Source organism: Rissa tridactyla, chromosome 9 (assembly GCF_028500815.1).
Source record: "Rissa tridactyla isolate bRisTri1 chromosome 9, bRisTri1.patW.cur.20221130, whole genome shotgun sequence".
In the NCBI taxonomy this organism is placed as follows: Eukaryota; Metazoa; Chordata; class Aves; order Charadriiformes; family Laridae; genus Rissa; species Rissa tridactyla.
In genome coordinates this window covers 16,730,712-16,744,279 of record NC_071474.1, presented here as the reverse complement: position 1 = coordinate 16,744,279, position 13,568 = coordinate 16,730,712, and the positions used below count along the sequence as shown (strand labels likewise).

General features: G+C 39.6%; 1 protein-coding gene across 1 annotated transcript in view; it reads left to right on the top strand.

Annotated features, from left to right (window-relative positions):
- MYO1E (myosin IE) overlaps positions 1 to 13,568 on the top strand; it is an 88,627-nt gene that overhangs the window by 19,902 nt on the left and 55,157 nt on the right. Inside the window, exon 2 of the mRNA XM_054214569.1 lies at positions 13,105 to 13,248. Within this exon, the coding sequence (XP_054070544.1) occupies positions 13,105 to 13,248 (144 nt within the window). The remainder of the gene's footprint in view (positions 1 to 13,104; positions 13,249 to 13,568) is intronic.

Here is a 13,568-nt window from a genome sequence, read left to right as displayed (position 1 = left end):
AATTTTCATTTAGCTTTCTTGCTCCAGAAATAATTTGAATGCTAGATATCAATATTAAACATTCTAACATACTCAAAAAAAGTGGGGGGAATAGCTGTTCCTGTGCTAAAACCTATGTTGTGTAGAGTAATAGGAACTATTACTTTACCTGTTAAGTGAACCTCTGCCCATAGTTAATAAGACAAAGGTACTGCAGATGCAGGGATCATATGCATGCATTAGAGCAGCCTTCCACTAGAGTTGGATGAACTCTTCATGTTCCCAATACATTTCTATGCTTCTGCTTTTTGGGGGCATCAGCTTTATTGGCAGAATGTAGCGAACTACTTAGCCAGCAGAGATCATGTATATTGATTTTTAGTTTTATTTTGTTGGGTGTCTTAAGAATTATCATGGAAATATGAAAGTCTACAGAGCCAGGATACAAGCTTAATACAAATTCGAGTACAGAATCTTGAAGCATGGAATCCGACAGGAAGAAGATATGACAGCCTTATGAAGTCTTAAACGGGCTGGGGTATTAGAAAAAAATATTCAAAGAATAGCGTTCTTGTCACATTAACTAAGAAGATACCCTGTAAAAGCCAGTGAAGTAAAACTAACATATACATCAAACGAATATAAGACAATTATTCTATACAAACATGCTGTATTTTAATGTAACTTCTTCTCAAAGCTGTCCTGGACTGAATAATCAAAACTCTTTTAGTATTTGCCATCGCACTAATTTTCTAACTTTATTAATAATGTGCATGTGGAGGATAATCTGGTTATGAGAATGTCTCTCTGTTATGGACACTCAATGGGACCTGCTTGCCCTGGCATAATGTAATTATTGGTTAAAGTAAAAATCAAACCCTGACAAAGGATGAATGAACCTGAATTGTCCCCTGACTGTTAAGCACTTTCATGATCCATTTGCGAAGTTCCCACTTTTGTATCTTTACTTTGAGTAGCTTAGACTTTTCCTGCTGTCAACATGCACTTCACGGAAGATCTCTCTGCTCCTGGATGTTTAGGTTTGGGCCTTACATGCATAACTGAAAACCTGGAGTGGTCTTCAAAGTGGTGTGTATTGGGTTTTTCTGTCGTGGCTGTAGGCAGAGCGGGGGAGTTGGACTGTCAGACTGGCAGAGGATGTGCTGTTCCATGGGGCTCCCGTGAGCTGGAGAAAGCACATGCTCCTAAGCTGCAGCGTAGTTGTGTAGCCGTCCGCAACCCTTACTCTGGAAGCAGATAGTAGGAGCTTTGTAGGTCAGGCCAGAGATGAATGTACAGCTAAGAAAGTGAAGTAGTATTTGTTCGAGTCTCCTACACAGTGCAGGAGACTTGTTGGGTCTGATGTCTGCTGCTTTTCCCAACATTTTGCTCCCTGTTGCTTTTTGATTAATAGCAACATTTTGGGAGTTGATGTGACCTTGCAGATTTGGTCCGTTGGAAAGATGTATAACTAATTACTGAGGTGGAGTGCTCAAAGGAATTCTTGTTTGTATTTATGTAATAATTAAACAAGGAAGTGTTTGTATCTGTGTGCACTGAAATAAATATTATGGTTGGATTCTTCAAAGAGTTAAAATAAAGGTTTAATCAATGTATCAAGCAGTCTATCTACCACACAATATCTGAAATCAAATCTGACTTCTTGCATGAATAGCAAAACACGAAAGCTAATAAAACGGAGTTTGTGGGTTGAGCCACATGCATCTTGCCACCCAGACGTCAGCTCCACTGTAGGTGAGCAATCACCACTCCCTGAGTACACCTTGGAGTACTGCTCTGAGTCACAACTGCCGAGGTAAACAAGGACCTGCTGTAGTCCTGGAGCTTTTACTCTGTTTACTCAGCACTCTGTGAAATTAAAATAAACATAGAAAGCATTTTTTACATTAGAACCTCCCTCACTGTGGAGCTCCTCCTGGCCCCCCAAGCAAGCTTCTCCAGCTCCTGTCACCAGTGAGAAGAGTTGACGGGTCCCCCATGCAATGGGGATATTGGTGTGGGGGAGCACTCATGCCTCTCCCTGAGAAAGCAATAAAAGCTTTTCAGCTCCTCACTGCTTGTTACTCCTCCCAGTACCATAGCTGTCCAGCTGCAGGGATGCCCTTCCTAGGGCTCTCCTTGTTCAGGTAGTCCCCCCCCAGTACAGTGACCTGGATGGAAATCAAGTCACCTGAGCTCTACTTTGGAACACAGTCCAAGGACAAATTATGCAACTCTAATCCAACATGAAAATAGATATTCCCAAAGCCCCCTAATTGTGAAAATCCCAGATAGACCTAACAGCATACTTAAAATTCTGCAAGCAGGACTTCAGCAAATGCACTCTGTTACGGGGCACCACCCTGGTACGACCCAGCAGCGACTATCTTGTACTGCCCTGCTTATCCCTGTTGAAACAACACTATGCGCACAAGAGGGCAGGTCCCAGTTACAACGATTGGGAAGATCAAAGCAAATGGCTCAAAACCAGGTTAATTTGAAACCAATGGCCATGTTAAGAAATAAGCAGTTGACTGCATGTCTTATTTTTGGCATCTGAGCAGTTATATGTTATCACTCTGAGCACTGTATTACACTAATAAAGTTTTGTGGTGTCAGCACAAGGGTGGTACTTGTACATAATGTTGAAAAACCTATTTTGGCCACAGTTATCTGCTGTGTCGCAGCTTTTGTTGTTTTAGTGTGCCTAGTACAATAAAAACTGTTTTTCTTTAGCCTGAATTGCCATAAGCATGTGACTACGTGACAATCAACACTTTAAAAAAAAGTTTATATTTCCTCTTGTTTGTAAATAAGTTCAGAAAATGGCTATATTTATAGCTAAAGGGGAAAAAAGAACCAAAAGAGACTCAACTATAGTTTTTCAAAATTATTTGAAATTCAGATGTGATTCAAAGGGATGAATTGGCTGATGTGCTTATTTTATAAATCTTCGGTTTTCACGAAATTGCTACATGCCTCTACTCAACTAGATGAAGCTGTTGGCATAAAAACGTCATTTGTTATTCTTGGTTAAAAACAACAATAATAAAACAAGGTCTATGCCAATTTCTATAATCTGCCCAACCTGTTTTATTCTTACTTACAATCTATTAGCAATTGATGAGATGAGGACAAATACACCCAACAAAACTGTAGTTGCTCAATAACTTATTGAGAAGAAAATAATATAGTTTTATGCGTAGAATATAATATTCCTTGTTATTGCTGGGTGTGCTAGTGTATCACATTGGAACTAAATTGGTTTGCATCTAGAGGTCCTATGAATATGTGCCAAGCAAATGAAAAAAAGAAAAAAAAAAAAGTAGGTTTGAGGTGATAGACAAACAAGAGTGTCTCCAGAGGTAGTGTATTATTAAGTTAATGAAGTGGGCCTGTTGGGGCATAGATGTTTTTATTTTTTAATTAAATCTCTAAGTCAACTAAAAATAATAATTTTTTGAGATTGTTTCAGCTTGTTTACATATTTGTGAAGGATAGTTTTGCTATTTCTAAAATAATACAATTTGAAAAAATTCATTCTGTCATCTGTATGAGAACCTGATACACTGTATTAAAACTATTTTTAAAGAGCTTTTTTTTTTTACTGGACTGTTCAGGCAGTAAAAATGGTGGCATATAGAGGTAAAATTTTAGAATGCATGAAAAGGAGAAGAAAATTACACTGAAGTTGTTACACTGCTGTAACCGTTCATCCTTCTCTAGGACATACACTGGGCACGATCTTAAAAACAGGATAGATAAAAGCAGTCTCGGGCTAAGTAGTAAAGGTCATTGCAGGGTTCGAAAGGCTGTCATAAATAGTTATTTGGTGACATTAGGGATGGTTATTCATGCAGACTTCCTCCCCTTATGCCGCAGGGCAGAGCCGGGTACTGGCTAGGGCTCAGGGGATAGGCCATGGGGCATTTTTGCAGGAACTGCTTTGCTGTTAATTAACCAGGTAACAGAAAGTTACTTTTTCTTGATCTTCTAAAAGTAGCACACTGCAGATTGAAAACAAATTACTAGATTTTGTTTATTCTGGTGTCATTAAGCTTTTTCAATGATTTAGTATTTTTAATGGAAAAAATAGAGCTTGTGTGTGTGTGTACTGAATAGAGAGGGGGGAAAAAAAAACCTGAAAGCCTTAGCAGTCTGGGAAAATAGCTTCTGACCCAAGTGTAACATATCCCATGTGGTAAAATGTGTTGAAATGTGTTATGATCTTAATGAAAAACCAAAGCAAAAGTCATACTGTTAGATACATAGTTCTTAATCTAAATAATATTTCTGTGCAGTACAATATACTATTTAAGAGGTTTACTATGATTTTATTATGTAAAAGTTTCCTTTGGGAGTGTTATTTCAATAAAATCCATTGCGAAAAGTAAATATTTTATGACAAGAGAATAACGTTACAGTTACAAGAGTTTTATACTAAACTCAAGGAAAGATTCAAAACTGTGATAGTTTCTTGTCATGCTTCATGATTACTGCCGGTATTGCTATTGAGCTCATGTTTTCCTAGAAAAGTCATGGTTTATTGGGATGTAACTAAGATTGTGAGCTATCAGTATTTTCTTTCAGAGAATAGTATCTTCCTGCTTATCATTAAAACATTGGACTGATTCTGTAAACATTTGTTGTTGGAAATGAGATATTTTTAGTCATTCGACAGTGCTAGCGACCATCATTGGAAATGGATTCAGTAGATGCACAGAGTAAATTTGTTGTAACTGATACTGATGCTCTTCGGTTACAACAGAGTAGTAACTGAATGGTGTTTTAACAAGAGTTTTATTCCCTGGAAATTCTACAAATACTATAATGGCTTCTACATCTTCAATACTTGCAAAAATGTATTGATTTATCAATTCATTTCATTGTTCATTGCACATTTCATTGTTCAATGTTGTCTTGTTTACTTATCAATTTAAGTACTAAGTAATTAATTCAGAAATATTGCTCTCCTCTTCGTTTTCCATTCTGCATAGATAAAAAGAAGCAAAACCTGCAGCTAAAAATAAGGCTAAAATAACTGCTTTTCTTCTCTTGATATTTGCTGGTACACGTGAATCCTGTAATCTTTTGAGGGGTGACTGCATGTCTACAGAAAGGGAAACTGGGACAGGAGGAACAGGTAGCATTAAAATCCAGTCAGAGACCAGGTCTTCCAGGAGGCATAACAGCAAGTATTTGGTCCTCTTGTGTAGATAACAAAGAAAAATTGTATAATTCAGTTTAAGACTACTGAGCGCGCGCACACGCACCCCCTCCTGCAGCAATTTTGTATTTGTCCGTGCAATAGCAAAGGCAGATTCTGTGGTGCCCAAAGCAGTGAGCGATAGCAGTTATCTCCTGCTTGTGCTACTAGATGTACACTTGTATGCTGGGTGATTAGATCTGAGGAGATACCATAGCCATTGTCTCATTAAGATCTCTGTACCTTTGTGGAAAATGGAGCCGTGTGATGCAGGGAGGTAGGGAGTCTGGGTTAACCAGCCGTTGAACTGCCCTCACCAGCTAACTTGATGAGCTGTAGAACCGCTGTGCCCCGGGTCTGCTCTTGGGAACAGCTATCCTTGAACTGGCATTGAGAAAGGATCATTGAAGGCTCCAGGAGCAGTCAGACTGTGCAGAGAAATCGTTTCCCAGTAAGACCCTCTGTGTCAAAGTCGTCAAGCAGGGGTTCTGCTGGAGACAGACTTAAACTCTCAGGTGAAGATCTTTGTGGTATCAGCATGGTCAGGCAACAAAGACCTTGGTTTTACCATGAAACAAAAGGGTCAGTAGAAGGGGGGGAAAAAGAAGAACGACTTCCAACTGCTGTTCATGTGTGGTGTATGGAGGGCTGTGACTGAGCAGAAAGGAATTCACGAGGATGATTGTGGTCTGCAAGCACGGTTTGGTGCTAGAGCCTGAGATTCCAAAAGCTAGGAGACAGGGCAGGGAAGTGACCATTGACATCAGCTAGAACAGGACATGGCTGGGATGGCATTGTTGCAATGTGCCACGGGTTTTACTTTCTCCAAAAACTTCAGCCTGCACCAATACAGCGTGTGCCACGCAGCATCAAGATACTGTCTTCTAGCAGTGCGTATGTGAGACCGTGGTCCATGCACAGAGCTTCTGAGTCATGCTGTTCTGAGATTCGTCTCTCTGGAGAACAGATGGTAAACTCCCAGTTGACTTCAGCATCTTTCTTAGTTTCAGGATGATCAAGGAAAAATATTTTCAGTCTGATAAGAAAGGAGAGGCAGTGGCATTTTGTCTGAATTTACTGATTGAGTTTTCAAACTACGTATTTCAATTAAAGACCATAAATAATATTTTTTATAAACGTGACACACAGAGGAAGACTCAGAATAAATAGACAAATTGTTTTCTGTTGTTTTAAAAACCAAACAAAACAAAAAAGAGAAGAAAAAAATATCGTGTCCTTGTTCCCAAAGGGGTCGAGGAGGCTTTGGGGGCATTGCAGCTGTGGAAAATCTTGTGCTCTTTGGCCTCTGAGATCGCAGTTGCTGTGTAGTATTTTGAGGGAGGTAGCACACAAATAATCTCGGAGCATCTCTTTTCCAGGGAGATAGCAGGAGGAGGGACCAGCACCCATCTTTTTTTTTTTTTTTTTTGTAATGATGGTGAAGGAGAGAACAAAAAGTTCACATACACATATATGCTCCTGTATTGTACTGGTGCCAAAATGAATTTTAATATTCTATGGAACTGGGATAGCAAATTTGGGTTAAAATGTATAGTATTTTGTATTATTACGTGCAAGATGTATGATTGCACAAACCCCCTTACAACCTGTTTTTAATGGAGAAGAGTGACAGATATAAAAGCTTTATTATACATTAAGGACTAAAAAGGACTAAAACAGCCAAGGTGAAACTTTTTTGTTGTAAATGTTCTCTTGCTTTTCCTTACCTTGCACAGTAAGTATATACAGATGTAAACTGGATGTACAATTTACGGATCAAGAGTTAGTATGTGTGGATGCCGCTCAGTGAAATGATTGAAATGGGCTGTGTGTATATATAAAAAAATACATATATACACAGTCATCGACTAAATTTGGCTATTGCAAGGCCTACCCTTAATCCACCACAGTCACAGAAAATTTTGCTACTCAGGCCGTGAGGATCAACTCAAACTTATAACAGCTCTGGAGACTGCTCAATAAGTCAAGCAAGGCAGTTAATATCTAAGAGCAAGTCAACCATATTACGTAGTTAATAGTATTGCATTTCCGTGAGAAGATTATTTTGTGGAACATTAGGCCACAGCCACCCAAAAAAGGCTGTGGCATAAGCAAACATGCATTTACAGTTTGTTAGCTGCTTTCTGGTATCTGCCCACTGTCTCTGTAAATTGTGTCAAAAACTTCTGCATGTTAGCATGATCTGCTCTTAAGCTCATTCCCATCTTTATTTTGTTCTGTCAAGTTGCTGTGCCTTGTTAAAAATATTAGTGAAAATTAGTACTGATGCAGTACATGATCATCGCAGTCAGACATTGAAGTAACTTTTATTTTGATGATGTTCTGTTATTTATCTTACAAGAATGCTGATGTCTGTCCTGACTCCTGAAAACGAGCATAATGTGTATACCCTGTAGACATCTCCCGTTCCCGTAGTTTGTATTGTGTTACAAATGTGCCTTTGCTATTCTGGTGAGCAGGCTCCAGTTTCTGCCCTGGCCCAGGCTGCGGGGAGGCAGAGCCATGGCGGGAGGTGACAGCGGATGGGATCTGGTGGGATCAAGGCTTTGGGCAACTGGGATCTGCCCAGCCTGAGCCACCTCAGAGTCAGTCCTGCTGGCCACATTGGGCTGATTCAACCTCAGTCTGAGAGCAAACAGTAAGAATCAACGACTTTTCCCCACAGAAATCTTTTTCTCAGTATTTTTATTTCCCTAGCTGTGGTTTTCGGGATATTAACCTGCTAGTAGTTTCCATTCCTTAATACATTGTTGGTATTTTTAGTTCTCTGTATAAAACGTCTGTCCTGCCACTGGACGCTCAATATTTTTGCTTTGCTATTTCCGCAAATCTTAAAGCACTGTTTTTTGTCTCCCTTAATATTTCCCTCATGTTAAATTTAAATAATTTGCCTTTTATCTTTGTCCATCTAGCTGCTTCTGCCATCTTCCTTTAATTTCCTTTCTGAAGTATGGTCACATCATTGCAGCCAGTATCTATTTTTTCTAATGTTAGGTATACAAGAGCTATATTGGAGCACTTTTGTCTACTATGGCTTCTCAGTTTTGATTATCCCAGTCGAGGACCGAAATTCATGTTAAGGATTTCTACTTACTGAGAACAGCAAACTCTTTCATTTTATAGAAATATGTGAAAGATTGCTGTAAATGGATTATAAAAGTTTGCTATTTTAACGGATGATATAATTGCAAAAAGTTGTGTTTCTTTTTTTTTTTTCTTTTCTCATTAAATGGAATAACTGGTACAAATGATGTGTGTATGAGACTAGTGATATGCCTCCATTGGTAGAAGCATTGATGTCAGGTGTGGAGTAAATGGTGTGCAGCTTTTTCAGTTTTGTGGTATCTTTGGTTAAGATAATAGCTGCATATCATTTAGTATTGTATTCTATTCATAATACTAATCTGAGTAGGTGGACACATGCCTCCAAAACTACACAGACTTTATGCAATACGACTCTGTATATATAGCTGAAAAGGGAAAGAAAAGGTCGTACTTGTGATCAGTTGACACTCATACTCCCTTGTGGAGGCTGAGAATCCCTTCTGCACTGTGATGGAGGATTGATGTTTGCTACCGAAAAAAACTGTCAGAAATTCAGGATGGCAGTTCTTCCCTTTGTGGGAATGAAGAGTGATTATTTATGGCATGTAGGTTGTTGCAGCTTAGACAGTTCTGATGGAGAGAGAGAAACAAGGCTCTTTCTCAGAGGCAGAATATACAGTCTCTTCTGATCCCTTGTTTTTAGTGCTTTATTTTTAGATGTACTATTTTTAAACAGCTTGAAATACAAAAATATTTGCTTTTTTCCCCAGTTAAAAGAAAACCCTGTTGTGACACAGCATGACTCAATCTTTTTATAGCCACATCAAATACGTGTTGCTTAGGATAATGTAAAAGTATATAAACAATAATAAAGGCAAAAATAAGAAACCAGCAGTTGCTGTTGTAACACAAGGTGGAGGGCAGTAAAAAAATAAATCTGTAAATAAATGTCTCATCAATATTCATTATTCATTCCAAACAAAACAACGATATGTTTTAACCGTATCATACCAAAAGTAGTACAGAAAGTATTTGGTACATAGACAGTATTTTACATCCCCTCCATTGGTATTAATGTAGCAATTGTCTTAACCTCTTAATGAGCGGGTGTTAAGGGAGAAGTACAAAGTGAGAGTAGAATTAAGTTTTTAGGTTCTTTGGCATCTTGATTGTTGTGATGCTGAAGACAATGAAGTTGTTGAGGTGGAGCGGGCAGTGCTGCCTGGTCTCCAGCCAGGGGGTGACTGGGTATGTGCTCCTGGAGCAGCACAGCTCGGGAACAGCAGGCTCCTAGCTCCCAGGGCATCTTGTGACTCATAAATATTATTCTTGTCAGTGCAAAGCAGATCTGATTTGGAGCCTAAACCAGCCACCAGATGAATAATAACAGCTGACAGCAATGTGGTACACGCCTTTAATTCCAGCGTCGCCTGCTCAGCCTCTGTTCCCGGTGCAACGCCAGCACTGGGTTTGAAGCTGGGGGAGAGCCTGAAGGAGGCCTGGCAGCCAGGTTGTTCAACACCCGTGTTTCCACTCCTGTGGCTTTTAGCAGGCTGCTGATGTGTTTTTGTTTTTTGTATTCTTCCTAATCTGCCAAGCTCATCTTTTTTCAGCTGCTTAGGCATTGCTAGTGCTGACACAAAGACTTTCATTTGCTTATTTATTGTACAGTCAGATCACATCTTTCACTGAGAAAAGAGAAGCCAAGTTGCTATTTGCTGACACCCGGGTGTCAGCAGGGGTAGGCGCAGGGATGGACCGCAAGCTCTGTGCCTCTCTGTTGGCCCAGACCTGGCCAAGCCGCAGGGGAGCTCTGTTGAAGTCACTGAGTCCTCACTGGGGCTAGTGCTGCCATGGGGGTGAGGGTCATCTCCACCCACCCTTGTTCTGCTGGCTCTGAAGGTCCTGGTCAGTCCCAGGAGACCCAGCCTGTCCCTGGAGCAGGGGTGGAGGGGAAAGCCTGTTTTGTGAGCGGCAACACAGGACAATTAGCAGCTGAGTGAATTAGTGAGTCCTCCCTGCAAAGCAGGATCAAGTTAAGGTGGACACCAGGTAACTAGCTCAAGTGTAAATTGTCTCCAGATTAGGGTGCTGCATTTTTATGTGGATGGTAGAAATCTCTAGCTAAACTAAAGGTTAAATTCTCAAGAAATATGCAATAAGCACAAATCTTTAGTATTTGCAATGTGGGCAATTGAAAGGCATTGTCATTGTAAAGTATATATCCTTGACCTTTAGGAAATATGGGGCCTGAAGAAATATGAAGAGTTACTTTTACAGCTGCAGTGTTGTGGAGTCTTTTCAGATGATTTATGAAAGAAATAGTTTTTTTTTTTTTAATTATTTCAAAACCATACAAAAACTAGTTAATTGTTAGCTGGACATGTGTGTGGGTGCTGGGGAGAGCTCTTGGGCAAGCTGAGCCTTCCTGGTGCTGCCCCTCTCGCTCATGTCCTGCTTCGCATTGCTTTTGGGAAAGAACCCTTTGGCCTGGTAGTGTGTGTGGCTTAATCACAGCCAGCAACAGTCATTGACTTTTATAAAAACTGCTGTTTTGCAAACTGTGTGCACGTTTTCCATATCTCCTGTGGTGTTGTGAGCTTTGTCCTCTTCTCTTTGAATTTACTGAGTCTGATGCCATAGCTTCCAGTGGGAAGCTTGATTGTTTTCCCACACTCATTTCTTACATGTTTTGTGTACCTTACTCTATTATCTGATACTAAAGCACATTCTCTATAGCTTTGTGAAGAATGTAATTCTCGGTTTTTATTTTGATACTGTACCTTTTTGTCCATCCTGCCAGTTCCTTTTTCCAAGTGTAATATCACAAATAGCTGATGAGTACTGCACTGAAGGAAATTATGCTTCTGTTGGACTTCTGCTTTGTCTGATAACCTGACCTTCAACTGCTTTTTTTCAGTCACATGTTTTATAACAATTTCCAGAAATTAATTGGTTCCTTCATTTTCTTAGTGCTTCCAGATCACTACTTCCATTGTGCAAATATAAAATTGTCAAGGTTCACACAAACTAAGCTATTTAAGATTACTAGTTTACTGAAGCTCATGTAAGGTATTGGATGTTCAAGAAAATTGCTGTGATTGTGTGTTTTCAGACATATTTGCCTCTGCTGTACTGTATTTACAAGCATTCTTTTCATTCAAGTTTGCAACTATTCTTCGGTGTTATTAGCAGTGATGGAGTTGCATCAATGGTAGTAGTGGCTGGAGGCTTAATAGAAGACATGCACAAAGCCTAGAAGTCCGCTGCTGTCTGCAGTAGTAAAATGGGTCTGGGTTTAGTGCCAGTTAATTTAATTTGAGATAAAAATCCAGTTGATCCTTGATTTGTCAGTCAAGTTGTGATGAGGCTAGCCTGTAGGCCTGACTTCCTTTGCTAATACACATTATGCTTTAAATCTGTGTCTGCATTAGTTTTTGTTGGGTTTTTCCACTAATGGATGCAGTGAAGGTTGTGGAAAAACGTAGTCTGAGACTGGTTTAATGAAAACTTTTAGCCAACCCAGCTTAAAATAATAACCGTGTGCTGCCCAACTCCATTTGTAGTTCCCCTTCTTGTGCCTGGTGTCAGTACGAGTCAGTACCTAAGGACACAACTGGGCAGACGCGCTTTTGTGTTAGTGCGGTTGCCCAGATCATTTGTTAGCACAGACGGGTATATGTACAAAAGCTGCACCTCTGTGAATTGCTAATGTCCCATTTCAAAATACTTGGAGTGCAGCCAAAGTGTACAGAGTACCAACATTTTCTCATTTAATCCGTATAATTATGCATTATTTTACTCTACAAAATACTTTATAATAATAAATTGCTTGTATTCTGATGAATGTGACTTGAATCCGTAACATACATGAGAGCAGTACAGCTAAATCTCATTGTTTGAAACTGTGGTATTAAAAAATGAGGGGAATACACAGAATTGCCATTTTGTTGGCCACATCTTTCTTGACAGCATGTTTGATAACTTCCCATTGTAAAATCTGTTAATTCCAGCATCACTAATTTCAGTATCGTGTAAACAAAAATTGAAGTATAAAAAGGCAAGAGGGCAGAACTTCGTTAGCGTTATCTGCCAGGCTGCAGAAAATTGGTTTGGAGAGCAGATTTATAGCTGAATTAATAGCATTGATCTAGACTGGATTTAAATTTGTTTGAGGGTGTTCAAATCAGCTGGAAAAAAACAGATTTTGATTTCAAGTGGTACAGCTTGAAATGTCACAAGTTTTCAGGAGCATCCTGAAATAGTAGTCTCTGTGTGTGGGGAGCGACTCTCTTGAGATGTCAGCTAAGCATGGTGACTAACGGATCAGAAGGGGCTGTGAAGACGTGCAGCCGACAAGCTGTGTAACGTAATCTGCAGAACATCACGGAGCGCCTACTGCATCAGGCTCACGGCTTCCAGTTGAGTAACAGCGTATGTGCAGCTTTGACTTTTCAGTCAGACTGTAAACGATGGAGAATCCACCGTACCAGTTGCACTGTAGGAGTGTAATTTTTGCATCCTTAGCTTCCAATAACGGCATCTCAGTTGGAATGATTGTTTTTTTTCTGCTAGATTTAGAAATGTCTGCCATCTGAAATCCCTTCTGTGTGTAGACATTCACAAAGCCCCATGGAATTACCCTCTAATTTTTGAGGGCAGTGCAGTTCTTTAATAGTTCAGAGGCCAAGTCGGTTGACATCATTTACATATATGTAACGCCTGGATCAAGGAATAGAATTCCATAAAAGAAAAATATTTTGGAAGTTGGAATTTGGATAGATTGTTTTCCGTTATTTGATGCTAATGAGAGACATGGTAACCTTTTTGATGCTTATTGTGCTTTCCTGCAGGGCAGCAAAGGACACTACAGATACCACTGGCAGAGCCACAATGTCAAGCACAGTGGAGTGGACGACATGGTCCTTCTTTCCAAAATCACAGAGGATTCCATAGTGGAGAACCTAAAGAAACGATACATGGATGATTATATTTTTGTATCCTTTTATAGTGTTGTTTTTAGTGGGGCTCTGTGGACTTGCTGAGCCAATGTGAAACTAATTATATGTATGTATTCTATTTAAGCAGATTACTCAAAGATGCTGAGCATTTTATGTGACAGTTCACCTGAGATTACACAAAATGCTTTGTAAACTGAGCTAATTATGAGGGTTGAAATTAAGATCTGAAAAATTATTTTAAGGTATTCTTTTTGAGATTTGGAATTGCTTTTGCCATTGTTGAAGATAGGCCTGTAGCTCCATGTATCGATATATCCATGTGACCCCTGAAGCTACTACGGTAATGCTGCTTCTAA